General features: G+C 44.7%; 1 protein-coding gene across 7 annotated transcripts in view; it reads left to right on the top strand.

Moving 5' to 3' along the window:
* Window positions 1-16,273, top strand: part of SH3PXD2A (SH3 and PX domains 2A) — a 373,953-nt gene that overhangs the window by 334,351 nt on the left and 23,329 nt on the right. For all 7 annotated transcript variants that reach the window (XM_039481034.1, XM_039481032.1, XM_039481030.1 and 4 more), the window contains one exon: window positions 12,840-12,957. In XM_039481034.1, coding sequence (XP_039336968.1) covers window positions 12,840-12,957 — 118 coding nt within the window. The remainder of the gene's footprint in view (window positions 1-12,839; window positions 12,958-16,273) is intronic.

Here is a 16,273-nt window from a genome sequence, read left to right as displayed (position 1 = left end):
CCACCAGGCTTGACCCTCTCTTCCCTATCCCCTCCAACCTGGCCCTGTCCTGTCTCTTCGCCACTCAAGGTTCCTCATCCCACTCATAGGCTCCTTCCCTAGCTAATGTCAGTTTTCAAATCCTAGTCTCCTTGCCCAGCTTTTCCCTGTCTCCTACTGGTTTCCAGTCGCAATCTCCTTCCCCTTGCTCCTTGTCCTGATCTAGCCAGTGTGTCTCTTCCTCATTTCCCCCTCAGCCCCCATTCCCCAACTCTCAATCCCAGTCTCCCCCCAACTCCTGGTTTCCCTCTTCCCCTCCCTGCTAGCCTCCACTCCCAGTCTCTCCAGCTTCTTGTCCTAATCTACTCCCCCTGCCTCCTTCCCCGTGTCCAGCTCCTGTCCCTTCTGCATTTGAATCTGGCGGCTTCCTCATTGAGAACCCAGGAGAGACAGTCTCTCTGCTCTGAGCTGAGATGCCCAGATCTGGACCCAGCACAGCCTGCACCAGGCTAGTGCTGCAATTGCGGGGAAAATCTAGCTCAGCCCAGGGCTGCCGCATGCTCAGTGCACCTATAGTTTCCCGGGAATTTAGCTTGAAAAGTGTGTCTCTGCTGAGCATGTGCAAACGGCAATTTTTCAAAGGCTTTTAACTTGGCAAAACCTGGGTGGATCTTCACAGGGACAGCTAAAGACACACACCTGACACAAAAGCCACACCCCCTCCAAATTCCCTGTCTCTGCACCAGAGCATTGAGGAGCTAGCTGTATTCAAAGAAAAGGTCACCAGAATTTGTTAACATAAGCCAAACAATGTGTTTTTTTTCCTCTAGTCTTGTTCTGGGAAACAGCTGGACCATTTTAGCTGATATTTTAAAAAAGAAATCAGCCTGAGACCCCACTGGTGTGGAAAATTTCAGCCAAAAAGATTTGGCAAAGTAATAAGCAACTGAAAACAGGGTATTGTAAGGGGAAGTGTTGGGCAAACTTAAATAGGCTGTCCTACCGGCCCAACCTATAACAAGTAATCGTTTAGAAACTAGAATCTGGATTTGATTTGGAGACTGTCTCTAAAGGCCAAGGTTTTTCAAAAGTGACTAGTGACTTTTGGATGCTCCAGCTTCTGAGTGTCTAACTTGATACACCTGAAAAGGGGTTTGACTTTCAGAGGTTGGGTGCTTAGCACTTCGTGACAATGCGGCCCCATTGAAAGGGTCACAGATTGTCCACCCAAAAATCACTATTTAGTTTTTTGAAACCCTTGGCCATTATTGTTTAGACTCAAAAGGCAAAAATATTTTGAAGAAGGCGCTGTAATGGCTTCTGCCCTCTTCTGGGTGGGGGGGTCTAAGGATTGTCGCAAGCTCTGCTAGTACTGTTGACCTAGCTAATGTAGTTTCAGATCAAACAGCTGAAGGAGAAAGTCAGCAGTTCACATCCGTTCTCTCGACCTGTTGCTTTTATAGGGCCTCATAAAGGTCTGATTTGCAGACAGTTACATTTTATATATTTTACTTGGTCCCTCTTTGCCACAAGTTAAGGAAAATGTAGCATTTTTGAGTTAATTCTAGTATAAACTTGCTTCCAATCAGTTCAGGATTGTTCCCTACAATCATAATTCACTGGGTAGCTTGTATGTGTTCTTCTGGCCTCTGCTGAATGGGGTCAGAATTACTTAGCCTTGTGTCATAAGCCCGCTATTGCAAAGAGCTAAACGATTCTCCTTTTAGTTCAAGAGATGGAGCCTCCGCCATTCAGAGCAGGTATGTGTGGCCAGTACCTGGCATGCTGTGGCTGCCACTACGATACAAATAACTTGTATGATTTTCAGATGCTGTGGTGATAAGAGCAGTTATGCTTCAGTAGATAGAAATAGCAGGAAGAGATGAACTCTTAAAGAAGGATCTAGCTTTCTTACAAAGGACCCTCCAGTACTAAGGGAAATACCCCGAGGTAAATATATGACCAGTTTCTTATGCCTATTTTGAATCAAGTTGAGGAAGTTTAATATCCCAGAGGACTGCTAATGAAGTTTCTGGATCCTTTAATAAAGATCAAAGACAGTAAATGACTTAAAAATATCTTGCAGCACCTGTTTCACTAAGCCCAAGACATCTGCAAAGATGACAGCTGTAATCTGCTCTTGCAGAGAGCACCAGCATTTCTTGCTGGACCTTTCTTTGTAAAACAGTTGGTGGAAATACTGTGTGTGATGTGCTCAGGCTTAATGTAATCTGTTAGGTAATGTGCTTTGCACAGCTGCAGAGCTTATACTTTACATTGTGAGACTTACACTTCATAGCTAGAAAGCTTAAAAAAAATAAAACAAGAAGGCGCAATATCAAAAATAGGGGGATGTGAGGAGAAAAATGTCTTTCATAGTCTTCTACAGTTTCTGACTTAAAAGGACAATCTGTTGGCAAATGATGCATGTTCATCCTGCCTCCTCCTAGAGGGGGCACACTTCCTGAGGCCAGAGTAGAATAGTTCATAGATTCATAGACTTAAGGTCAGAAGGGACCATTATGATCATCTAGTCTGACCTCCTGCACAACGCAGGCCACAGAATCTCACCCACCCACTCCTGTAACAAACCCCTAACCTATGTCTGAGTTATTGACGTCCTCAAATCGTGGTTTAAAGACCTCAAGGTGCAGAGAATCCTTCAGCAAGTGACCCATGCTGCAGAGGAAGGCGAAAACCTCCAGGGCCTCAGCCAATCTTCCCTGGAGGAAAATTCCTTCCTGACCCCAAATATGGCAATCAGCTAAACCCTGAGCATGTGGGCAAGACTCACCAGCCAGCACCCAGGAAAGAATTCTCTGTAGTAACTCAGATCCCACCCATCTAACATCCAAGTTGTTTATGTAGGGTACAGATTAGGAACTGCTTACAAGGTGACTTCACGAGAAGCAGTTTCTGCAGTGGCAATTCAGTGTATGTTAACTGTGAAAATCTGCCTACCTCAGTTCTTCTACAGCTCACATTTGACCGTGGGCTAGTTATTGCCTTATCAGCTTTGTGCACAGAATTGTCAGTGAACCACAATTTAATCCTGAATCTAACTTGGTTGAATGTGGTGTTTTTTGTAACAGAACTACTCCATGCTAGTGGTGATCACCGTATGTGGCTAACCTTCCCCAGAATGAACCTGATTTGTGAATGCAAAATTGCTCTGACTGTTTCCTGATTACTTCGCATTTGAGCAGGCTCTGTATTGTGCTCCCATGGTGTGTGTGTGTGTACACACGCATGTTTTTAAATTCTGGGTTTTTTAATTAAGCAAATCAAAGATGTTTGAGAACCACTTATGTGTATGGAAGAGATCTTCTCCAATGCCTGTCCCTTCCGAAGCCTAGTCTGCTTTGTTCTTAGAGCTTAATCCTATAGGCCGTGGTTCGAGAGTAACTGTACTAGTCAAGCTGTTCAGTAAAGGAGTTTAAATCTTGGCGACACTTTGGAGAAGAAAGGAATTTAGGGGTCTGGTGAAAAAGCAAGAAGCTGAGGAAAAGAGGCAATATGGTCTGTTGAAATGAGTTCAGAGCTTGGACTTCTTGTGACTTTAATCCTGGGTCTCACTGACTCTGGCTGCGGTTTTGGGGAAGTCCATTAACCGCGCTCTTTCTAGGCCTGTTAAAGGGGGAGAATACTTTAAGGAACTGGCTAGTGTGCGTTTGCACCACTTTCCCTTCCCATATGGAATCAGGACAACTCCACTGTGTAATACAGGCCCTATGTTGAGAAGTTAACAGGTTCTCCCTTTATTTCTCTAGTAGGCGTGTGTACCATACCGACTCACTGTGACACCTCCAGGTGGCCGTAGATTTTTATTGCAGGCAGGTTGCGAGGATTGATTTGCTGATGTTCTGTATGGTGGTCTGCAATTTTAAAGTATTGAGTTGTTTGGCAGTTGTCCCTCCTGCTCTGCCTCATTGGGTCACTGGGGAGTCTGCCCAGTTGCCAGTGGGAGTTAGTGTATCAAAGACTGTGGTCTAGGAGGCCCTGGACCTCAGCCAGAGCAGAGCAATATGCAGCCTTTCACCTGGCTCAGGCAGATGGCAGACAAACACAGGCCTCTTGGCGTAAGGTAGGTAGGTGTCCCGTCCCATCCCCCCACCCCAGGGGTGGGGAGCTGCAGGGGGTAGAGAGACCCAGGTACACCCTACTCCACCTGATCCCAGCCCAGGGCTTTACAATGGCAGAGGGCTCCGCTAGTGGATCAGTGAAGATCCAGCCACAACATGCCGATCTGAGCGCGGACAGCAAAAGCAAACTGAAGTCTGGTCTCCCTGGGCTACTTCCTACCACAATCCGGGAAGTTGCTCCCATGTCCGAGAGCCCTCTGTCTCCTCGGGGTATTTGGCCGCCGGCAATTTCGGCAGCTCCTCTCTGGCCTCTGGGAGCAGGGTGCCACCCAGTTCAGTTGCAGGGCCTGAAGCCTGCAGCTCCTTCCCAGCTGAGCAGGAGGTCCTGCCTCTATACTTCCTGCCTCTGCCCAGCTGGGCACAGAGTGGTCCCTTCCCCTCTGGCTCAGAGGGAGGCCACGCCGCCTCACTACATGTGTAAATAAGTACAAACAAACATTTTGCATGTTCACGTATCCCTGAGTTGCCTTAAAGCCTGGCTGATCCCTTCCTGTTTTCATGTAGCCTCTCTGGCCCACTGCATAAGGATGCTTTGAGCCACTAAAAGTCAGATCTGCACAGTGTGATTTCAGTATTTTGGCCTCAGTTTCTTGTTTTCTCACTGGGGATCCAAGGAAAATAGTCAAGTTTTATTGCCCCTTTGTCTATTGAGGAAATAGCATGTGCAGTAGTTCAGAAGTTAAAAGAAATCTCATCATTTCCCCAGTTTTGTGTGTTGGGATTTTTTTAGTCATTCTGTGAATAGACTTAATCAAAAAGAAAAGCAGAGGGGAGGCTGTTCTCCAGATTAGCAGCATTGTTGATAATTGTGGGGCAGTTAGGCCAAAAAAAAAAATCAGCACAAAAGTCCGTTTTGAATGAATGTTGCCTTCTGGAAAGGAGAGAGTTTTTCCAGAAGTAGGTCTGACAAAGAGGCGGCGCGGGGGTAGGGAGAGAGAGTTAGACTGCTGACTGAGGGGAAAGCATTTATTTTAAAAGAATTCTTCTGTGGTTTGGAAGATGCAGGATTTGAGCCTTTGCATTTTTCTTTGAAATCTTAATTGGATAATTCCCAAACCAACCCCTCTCCTGTTTCCAGCATTTCAAGTGAGGATCAGGTCACAGTATGACAGTGATGCATAGAGAGACATCAGTTATGTAAAGGATGTTATTCCCTGACTTGGTTCTTAAAACTCTGGAGCTACAGTAGGAGTTTAGAACTTGGAGCCAGGAACTCATGAGTTCCAATTCTAGGTCTGCCATGGATTCAATTTGTGGATCTATGAATATGAAAGCGAGTTGCTCACCTTGCAGGCATGAGAGGAATTGTTTAAATAGTACATGGCACTTTAGAGAGACAGCTCTGGCCTCAAACAGCTTATAGTGAAGACAAAGAAATAGATGCAGCTTAAGAAGAACATGGCTCAACAGCTGTGTCGGGCATACATCTTGTTAGTACTAAGAGATTATTCTTCAAATTGAAAAGAGTAGTTTGTTGTCCTGGGAACTAAATTAATGTTTGGTGAAGCATGAGTGCAGGGTAGAGGGTGAGCAGTAAATGTTTTGTTCTGGAGGCATTGGGAAAAGTGCCATGTTGCTTGGCACCCTGGAGGAGAGAGGCAGTTCCAGATGCAGGGGACAGCATGAAAAAGGCATGGAGCTGAGGGGGGAAGATGGTTCAGGCCTCAGTCTTGCACCTGCCCCAGTGCTCCAAGCTCTCTACTGCAGCAGACTTGGGTTTGCTAACCTAGTGCTTGACCATCTACACTCATTTGTAACCCCATATTAGGAATTGTTGAACTCTGTGTCCCAATCTCAGGCTCCAGCATCTGCTGCATTATGTGGGCCTCAGTCCAACCACCCATATCCCAGACTTCCTAGCACCCTCCCAAAATTTGGCCACTCTAGACCTTTGTTTGTGGTGCAGTGTGGGAAAACCTGACGCCACCAAACTTGACTGTCCGGATGAGATGAGTAATGTATATACAAGAAGGTTTTCTGTATTCATCCCCCCGTGTTAGTTTGACCAAGTGAGAGTAGCGCTGCTGTATGTAACTTCCCATTTGTACAGAAAAATTTCCTGTTAACAGTCATAATTTGGGGTCAGTGACACTGCACCCTAATTAAGGCACGTCTTATTCAAAACAATTTTGTTCAGTGTCAAATTACCAATATTGAATCTTTATCAAATATTGCTGTCAATTGGTTACTGTCCATTGTTGTTGTTTTTTTTAGATAACCTACTCAATCTATATCAACTACTAGTGTATCATAAAGCAGTGCAAACCTAAAAAGCACTACATACAGCTTATGCCGGGAATGTGTTTTGACATCACAACTCCAGTGTGTGGCAACAATAATGCAGGCCGATCCAATAGAATAGTTAGTAGCTCCTGTCTCCTGCCCAGCAAAACTTACCAGATCATGGCAACCTTTAATATGAATGGACAGTACTGTGTACTAATAAATTACATAAATTTATATACGAAGGCTTTATGTGGAATGTCACTATTGCAAATTCCTGTTTTACTCCTTTAATAATACCTATCCCAGTATTTCAGAACAACTCTAAACCTACACCTTTCAACTAAAGTCCTCGAGCGAACATTCCCAGGCCCACAATAGGAGACTTAAACAATTGGAAAAAGGAAACTGTCCACAAAATGCGCAAAACAATGTTCAGAACATTGGCCACTGAGGACATGAATGTATGCAGGGTAAAGCAAAATGAGCAAGAAACAGTATTTAGCCCACTGAGTCATTTTCAGTTCATACATTATGCTTTTTCTGGGATGATGGGTAAACATCCTCCCCATAAAAAGACAAAAAGCAGAGGAATGCAGTAGAGAGAGCAGGCCTGGTGCAGGACCTGAGGCCTGAACCAAAGGCTGTGAACCAGAGTCGACCAGAACCTGGCCTTGGCAAAATAACACACCAGATATTTACTAAATATATTTCAGAAGGCTAGTACAGATACACCCCAATCCAGTACAAGATCAGATGGATAAAGATGGTTTGTCTGCAATATCAGGAACCAGGGGAAGTGTAACAAACAGATGTCTTGAAATACGTACGGGAATATGTAAGTTGTGTTTCCCAGTTGTTTGTCTCAGTCTATAAACGTTGTGGTACCCTGCCTCAATCCTTTTGTGTGGCCTGGGGGACAGCAGAAACTCCGGCTGCTGACTGAGCCCCTCCTTGCTACTGGTCACTCGCTCATGTGTTTAGCGTACCTGTAACCACGGAGCCAGAGCACTACAACTGTGCTTTGAGGACAATAAAACTGTACAAGTTACTTTTGTCACTGAACCTTGCAGGAGAGTCTTTCTTTATGTGTAACATCAAGGTCTGATGAATTAACATGCGGCACTATCTGCTAATATTGATAACCTTGGAGCTCCAAGAAGCACAGAACAGCGTTACTGAGGCAACAGCATTCTAGCCATCAACGCTTAACATCTGCTAACACAAGTTCTACTAACCCTGGGCTTACATTGCAGTGTAGATGTGCCCATAGTGATCAAATCTTGATGCACTAGAGCAGGGGGTCTCTGTGTGGCCGCAAACCCTTGCATGTGGCTGCTCTGACAAATTTTCTAAACTATTTAATTAACTTTAGGAAAAACAAAAATATGCACACATACCTGTCCAAAACATTGTCGTTTATTTATGTAGGGTTTTTTTTAGACTCAATGTACAATTGTATTTTGGTATCCCTTGCCCCTCCCCGCTCACCCTCCTCCCTACCTCTTGACCACTGTGCGCAGAAAGGCCAGCCCTGCTGGAGCCCCATGGCTGGAGTCAGGGGAGGGTTGGGGGGCCCTGAAGCACTGGAGTCCCTGAAGTCAAGGGGTGAGGGGGCTGAAGCCCACCCCTGGAGTTCTGCAGTGAAAGATGGGGGGGCGAAGCCTTCTCCTGGAGCCTGTGGGTGCTGCAGGGAGGGGCTGCCGTTTTGCCCCCTCCCCCAACTCTGCCCAGGAGGCTCTCTGTAGGCAACCCCCCTCCCCAATGGCCGCATGTGGCTAGAGTAGCCACATTTGAGAAACACTGCACCAGAGAGTCTGGGGATTGCCACAACTTGGAGATGAAAATCTAAGCACCAGAGACTTGTGGGAGGATCGGTGTGTGGTTTGCTGTCTTACGGGTTTATGCTGTTGCCTAAAATTGTAGTTTCCAAATGAATGAAATAACAGTCCAGAACTGTGGTGAAATACCAGAAGGTACAGAAGGTTGTTTCTGCTTGTTCTTCTATAGAATGGGTTATCTGTGTTTGTCTTTCCGGTAACGTCGTGCCTCAGTCATTAAATGCCCAATAGCTTAAGCATTTTGATCAGTAGCTTGGAATACTGGATGCCTCAATGATCAGTCTCCTAAATGACAATGTGTCCATGTGAATCAATTGATTTATTTTTATTTTTATTTTTTTTTTAAATACATCATTTCCTCCTCCTCAAGTTAGGCTTAGGAGAAGCAAACCAGAACAACTTTTGGGTTATAAGTGAGCCCATACTTCAAGAGTGCAGTTGAGGTTAAAAACCTCATGTCTGTGTGTTTATGGTCGCCCCTTCACCACTGACAGAAACCAAATGTGTGCAACCTTGGACATGATTGTAATTCGTGCTGAGAAAGCACTCTGCAAGGGGAAACTTTAATGATGGCTTCCTGGTTTTGAACTGTAGGCTTAAAAATAGATCTGCTAAACATACATCACAGGAACCTTAATTTCGAAATGGATTTTGAACTCCTTTGCAACATGCTGCCTCGTGAGAGCACTTTTCTTCTTTCTTCCTTTTCAAACACTTTCCTCGTTAATTTTTTTCCCCTTGGCATTTACCTATGGGTTTGGGGGGTGGGGGGTAATGTTCTGAAGAATCTTTCTTCAAATTATGACCTAAGCCAAAGTAATGAGGCTGAAAATGTGGGTGGTAGAACTTGTAATCAGCAAAATTGCACATGTTCGGCTCTGATGAGCACCTGAGTCTTAGCTGAACCATCCAAACCTCTTGAAAGGCTGGGCCCAGAGACGCCATGTGGACTGCCCTTCTTGTGGCCTCTCAGGACTTCAGTTTCTGGTATGGGCCAGAGGCCAGAACTCAATTCAAAGGGACATAAAAATAGAAGACTAATGGATGTGGAGGGATAATGTTCACCAGAGTTTTTTGGGACTGGAAAGCTTCAATTTTTGTGTGTGTGGTGGGGGGAGGTCCAAGCAAGGGTTATTTTCACTGAATTTTAGGAAGGGAAAGCAGGGTGCATGGCTATGAGCACAGAAGTGGGGAGTTGGTAGGCCTGGGTTTTATTCTCAGTTCTGCTGCAGTAACTTGGGCAAGTCAGTTAGGCCTGGTCTACAGTACAAAGAAACACAGTGATGGCCACTTTTTGCTCTAACAGGGCTTCATTTTGCCTGCTTGAAAGGAAGGGAAGAGTTTTATGGCTGTGTTAGGGGAATGTTTTGATACTGGAGTCATATAGGCTAAGCTTCTAATATGGGACCTTGTTCTGTACACGTGGGCCTTGCCTACACTAAGACTTTTCTCTAAGATTTCCCTGCTCTGTTGGCAGTAGCAACAGTGGGAGTCCTAGTGTAGACAAGACACCGCCAGCATTATCACCCCCACGCTAAGAGGTGGTTAGACAATGTGATGGTTAAAATACTGGGCGCCACCTGAAGCCTTGTCTGTACTAGAGCTCCCACCAGTGTCATTGCACCTGTGAGGGCAATGGTGAAAAGTAGGGTAGTCACAGTCCTAGGCAAAGTGGAGCCATGGCTGTAACCCAGGTAGGATATAATCATGTTTAAACATGGGTATTTTAGTAGTGTTGTTGGGACTGTTACCCTTTTTCTTTTGCCATTTCCCTACCAGAAAATGATGCCTCACCTGGTGAGACATGGAGATTTAAGGTGTGTAAAGTGCTATGACGGTCTGATGGCAAAGTACCATCATCCCTGGTTTGCATTCTCATGTGGATGGCTAGGTTTGACAGCACTGGAAAGGCTGATGTGATATTTGGTCATTGCTGCTTAAAGCAGTCGATCAGCAAGTTCCTTTGGATCAGGGAGTTGGAATATCCGCAAGTGCTGGTGTAGGAACACCTCTCATCTGACCACTTCTCCTTGTCTTCTGCAGAAGATAATGGGTAGAACTTCCAAGGAGTCACTCTTCTGACCACAAAGAGGAATCAAGGCAGGGACACCCAGAATGGAGAGCTAGTTAAATAAAAAGATTGTCTCCAGCGACATGCTGTTTACATGTAGAGGGAATAAAATAAACAGACGTTTTTGTCCTAACTCTTGTGGCAAGAGTGTGGTCTGGTAGTCTCTAGCATAATGGAGCTTTACGACATGGGAGAGATACACAAAGTGGAGCTTTGACTGGTTAGTGGTGATGTCAGCCTCCCTATGATTATAATCTCCAGTAAACACATGGTTTAGCTCTTTTGCTGCAACTTTAATAGGAGAATGATAGAAAGATACCCTAGGCAATATATTTCTGGGATGATGTTCAGTGGTTCAGGTGCCTGAAGTTGCTTGGCCTCCTGCCTTCACCATATATTCCAGGCAAGTTCTAATCACCTAGAAATCATCTGCATCTCCGCTTAGTGCTCTGGTCTTCCAAGATCAAAAATGAGCTAGTTAAACCCACTCATTCTGCAGTATAGCTTTTTGAAACTTGCCTCTCTCTATGTAACCAAAGCCATTCCACAGACCAGACACCCATCTGGGGAAAACTCTCTCCATCCCGTGATTTGATTCTTGGATGGATTGATTAGCTGCAACCGCAGCAGTGAGGCTCAATCTAAAGCCCAGTTATTGTTCAGGTAGAGTACAACATACTGACCGTGCTATTTAGGAATGACACTTTAGGAGTCACTTAGTAGGAGTTACCATAATAAATTACTAAAGCAGCTTCCCTGGGAGCAGAAGTTTTTGTTTTGTTTTGTTTTGTTTTTTGTTTTGTTTTTTGAGGAAGTGACGGTTTTGAGAGTTCAATATTTTGGAATCAGAAGGACCCAGGCGAGGAAGGTTGTCTTTAAAGATGCAGTTTCTCTGCAGCCATCAATGTCCTGCCAACATTATTCTTTCTGAGGTATTTCTTTGTCTCGGTTAAAAAAAAATAAAAAAAATTGCCCTTACATTTTCCTTATTTCACTCGGCAACAAAATATAATTAAGTTGCAAAACTAAACGGATGGAGGTGTCTCTATTTGACTCCCTCTCCCTGCCACTCCTTTCATTTGCCATTTGTGCAATGAACAAGAACTCTGGATTCACTTAGTTTCTTGCCCTCTCTCCTTCAGAGAGACCCCTACTCATTTTCCCATTTCTAACCTTCCAATGGAGTGGCCACCATTTGAACAGGTTAGGAGGACTGAGTGGAACACCCTTAGAGTGTGTCTACACAGCGCCTAGATACCCACGGTTGGCCTGTGCTAGCTGACTCATTGGGCTGTTTCACTGTTCTGTAAACTTCTGGGCTTGGGTTGGAGCCTGAACTCTGGGATCATCCCACCCCTCAGGGTCCTAGAGCCTGGGCTTCCGCTGCCCTCAGAAGTCGACACCACAGTGAAACAGCCCCATGAATCTGAGTCAGCTGGCAGTGGGCCAGCTGTAGGTGTCTAGCCGCTGTGTAGACATACCCTTAGAGCCTAGCTATTCTCCCCTTCAGTCATTCACAGGAGTAGCTACTAAACATGCGGTTACCCCCATCCTATCCTGGGTTCAGCATGATGCTTGGGCACCATTTCCTATCCCTGCCAATGCTCAGCAAGAGTCCCTGGCGATAGGAAAAAGGTTAATTTTTTTTTTTGGCTTTGAGACTAACTTACAAAAATGCTGAGTATGAGGCTGATGAAAATACTGTGCATTCAGTGTCCTGAAGGTGACAGCATGCTGTGGTGGGTACAGCTAGGGACTGAGAATGAAGGGTTTTTTTGGTTTCTATTCTTGGCTCTGCCACTCACTGTATGACTTTGGGCTCCAGTCTAGTGCTTCCATTTTCCCACGTGTAGAATGGGGCAGTAATTGGAGATGGGCAGGGGATGCCACGTTCCAGTCTGCGCCATACTTCCAAAAGCGTGTGGGTGTTTGGGGTCAAGGGTTTGTCTCTGGCCCTTCTCTGTTGACGACACATACCCACTTCCCATACGTGTGAGGCTTAACGAACATTTTGTGAGGCACTTGGAGGTGCTGTGTAATAAAGTACAACAACTTTACTCTGCTTGCACTTTAAAAAAAAACAAAACAAAAAAACACACATCCATGTCGTGATTATCCCTGTGGAGCCACATTGTTTCCAGAGGGGTGAGGAGAACAGATGGGCCAGTCCCTCTGAGTTGGGCAGGTGTGCGGGTTGCTCTCAGCATCCAGTGCTCGAGTTTCTGTAATACCAATACTCAATGCATCCATATGCAGGCTCTAGCTCCCTCAGTGACGCTTGGCTGCTTTGGCAGCCAGGCTGATTCCATCAAGTTACTGTGTGCAAACTAAGACCAGCTTGACATCCTACTCTCGCTGCCTCCTTCACTTGAGGGAGGCCTCTCTGAGACCTTAGTTACTGGCATGGAGGCGCATTGTGATTTGTCAGCAGCCGGGCCGTATCATGCCTAATCAGTGGGCCGCTGAGTAGGCCTCCACCTTTGCAATGGTTCCATGTAACTCCTGCGCAAGCAGCAGAACAGAAAAACAGCTGGACTAATTCTACCCCTAACTGATGTTTGTCTCTCTTTCTCCCTCTGCCAGAAGAGAAATATGTCACAATCCAACCGTACACCAGCCAAGGGAAGGATGAGATTGGGTTTGAAAAAGGGGTCACCGTGGAGGTCATCCAAAAGAACCTGGAAGGATGGTGGTACATAAGGTAAAAAGCTTCCTGCAGGCAGATTTATTACAGCATTTATGATCTTTGGGCCTTCTGATAATTAGCTTCACATCCGCATCCTGTATGGTTCTGTCTAAAGAAGAAAACCTGCATTATTATCCAGAATGCATACTAGGCAGAAATGGAAGAGAAAGTTACAGAAGACCAATAAACAATATTTGGTATTGATTGTAGGAACGGAACATGGACTGTGAAGTCTGTAGACCTGCAATACTATGGTAGAAAGTCTCCCTCTCTCTTTCTCCTCCCCCCCACCCCCGCATAATCATTCACAGGACTTGAATCCAAAGTTGAAGACTGAAGAACAACGCATGCAATCTTGTTGGGAAACATTATTATAAAAATCTTTGATTTATTTCCAAACTAGTCTGGTTAACTAGAACTAGTCTCCTGGTTAAATGTTGTAGGTGTCTTTTCATCTTTATAAATAACAGTGCTGCAAGCAGCTTGGGGGATCTGTTTTGTGCTTAAATTTGTCTTGTTGTTTTTGTGTAAAGTTAAGTGGGTGCACTTAACTCTGACAAAAAGAGGAGACCCCTTGTTACTCTACCTAAACTTTTACAGCAGAAATGTCTTTAGGCCCAAGCTAACATCTTTCAGTGGGTTTAATTGCACTTTTTTGGATCAGAAACCCAATCCTGGAAGGTTTTATATGTTCTTGACTCAGTGAGGATTGAGGATGCTCAGTATGATCCAGATTTTGTAATCTGTGTCTCCTCGTAGTTATGCAGATCCAATTTGGATTCAGAGCATTTCTGAATTTGAAATTATTTGGTGGGTCTTAGTAGCCACATTACAAAATACCACCACAGTTAATGCCAAACTAGTGTCTTGTTTCTATCAAAGGCCAAGGACCGAAGTTCCCTTTCCAGGAGAAACACTAATTGGAGCCGCATTGCAAAGCTTTCCCTGCCACGACCCGATACCGTACCCATTCTGTGGCTGAAGAGGACTTCATTGTCCAGGACTGTTAAACTGAAAGCCTTCACCAACATTGTACATTGATTTTAAAATGTTTTAAAGGCCTTTAAGAATGCTTGTAGAGCTGCTTTGAACAGTGCCTTCCTAGTATTCAGCAATACCTCAGTCCAAGTGTTTGGGTATTTAATTGAAACGCTCCTTATTTTGGAGGGAAAGGCTAGGGAGGGGGAAGTCCGTATGAATTCGGTTGCCATTTCATCTGTTCCTTTGGATAATATGGGAACAGAATAAGTGTATTAAAGTTTAGCAAGTTGTTGGAGTTTTATTTTTAATCGGGTCTACCTTAAAGATGTTAACAAGCTCCACCTTAAATATATAATTTCCCAAAATTCCTGGCCCTGTGCTGATCCTCATTTCCTGTCTCTCCTCCCCCCCCTCCCCAGTTTGCTTCCCTCTGGAGTAATTCCAGTGCTCTGAAGCTGGAAAGCAGATGTTAAGGGAACCAGTGCTCAGACACACAGAGGCACTTTTTTGATTTTTTTTTTAAAACATTCCTATAGCTTGAATCTCTTTCTTCATGTAACATTAAAACAAAAAAGGGTTTTTTACTCTGTGAAGCCAAATCAATGCCCCTAATCCTGTAACCCTATAATTATATTTTCATCCCTGTTGCATTGAAACACTTGTATTTCTTCTCCTCTCTTTGCCCTGTTTCGTGTTGTGACTTGAGAGGCACTTAGACTCTGAGCTGGAATCTTCATTACCGCTTTATTGAGTTCAGCCGTGGATCGGTGTCACTTGCCTGCATGATCATATTACATGCTTAATAGCTGAAGTTACAGTCAATTATTTAGATGCTGCTTTATATCAGTTACCATCTGGAAGGTGTTGGAGCTCTTCTGATGCTGACAGATAAGGGTTGTCACTTTCTTTTGACCTACAAGTTGCTGATCAGGTTTTTTGTTGGCGTGCCCTTGATTTCCTGGACTACTATGAATTTTAGACCTCTTGTGAGAGAGGGAGTTTGCTGTGCTGTAAAGTGAAGCGCTGTTAGAAGGAAAATAGGATAAGATTTGAAATGCCTGGTACAAGTAGCAAATGTAAGTGAAGGCGCAGGGCTGAGGGTATGCCTACCAGGGCCGGCTCTAGGTTTTTTGCCACCCCAAGCAAAAAAATAAAAAAATAAAGTAACCTCCGAGAGCACAAGTGCTGCCTCTAGAATTGTGCTGCCCCAAGCACGTGCTTGGTTTGCTGATGCCTACAGTTGGGAGGTGCCATTGCAGCACAGGTAGGCAATGCTTCCAGGGAGAAAAGCTAGCTCGCGTACATCTATAGGTGCTGCCGTCACACCTCCTGACTGCATTATAGACATACCATGAGAGTCAAGTGATCTGGATTTTATTCCTGGATCTTCCTACATGACTTTGGCTATGACCTTAATCTCTGTTCCTCAGTTTCCTTATCTGTGAAATAGGGAGAACGAGTGTTTCCCTAATGAAGTATAAACACTTTGAGATCTTCAGCTGGAACTACTGAATACTGTTCCAATGCCGGGCGGGAAATATATGTACCACTTGGACTAAGTACTTTGGGTTTTTTTGCTGTCCTGATAGTGACGGTTACATATCGCTACTAGTGAGGCTACGCTAATGCAACATAACAAGTAGATCCAATGGGGAGACAGTATTGCAGTCGATAGCTAGGTGGTCAGTAGCTTTGTGTGGCTTAACCAGTGACTAGCCATAGATTGAAACGGTGTAAGGTCACAAGAAGCTGTCTGAGCCAAATGGATTGCGTTTTGCAATCCAAACAACTAAAATAGATAGAAAAATGAACAAACCAGCGCAGTCTATCCATCTACCTTTCTGATCTGAAAAATGTCAACTCTTGTAGTCCTGTATGGACTTAGAGCTATGCCGTGCATACTCTTATTTGATTTTGTAATGTGAGTTCTACGTCTGAAATCAGATCACGTGCTGTATAGCTTGACATAATTCCCAAGTAAGCACAATACATAGTCAACAAAGAACAGGAAATTCAGATATTTTGAAAACTTCAAAATAACAGAGGATTGAGGAGGGTGGGGGAAGAGTATGATCACAGTAACCCTACTCAGGGGCTTTCTGTTCAAAACACTTATGGGGAGGAGTAGAGAGGGGCCCAAGTCATGGAATTCAGATCCAAATCCATACTGTTCAGGTTCATTATGAAGACAGGCCGAACCAGAAAGTTTTGCCCTGGATATGGATTTTTCCAGTGCCTGTCAATTTTGGTCTTGGGGTTCCAGTTCAGGGCTATTTCAAATCAAAGTGTGCTAGAGCAGTGGTTCTCAGCCAGGGGTCCGGAGCCCTCTGGGGGGCCATGAGCAGGTTTC

The sequence above is a fragment of the Mauremys reevesii genome, linkage group 7 (genome assembly GCF_016161935.1).
Source record: "Mauremys reevesii isolate NIE-2019 linkage group 7, ASM1616193v1, whole genome shotgun sequence".
NCBI lineage: Eukaryota > Metazoa > Chordata > Testudines > Geoemydidae > Mauremys > Mauremys reevesii.
This window is presented reverse-complemented; position numbering and strand designations above follow the sequence as displayed.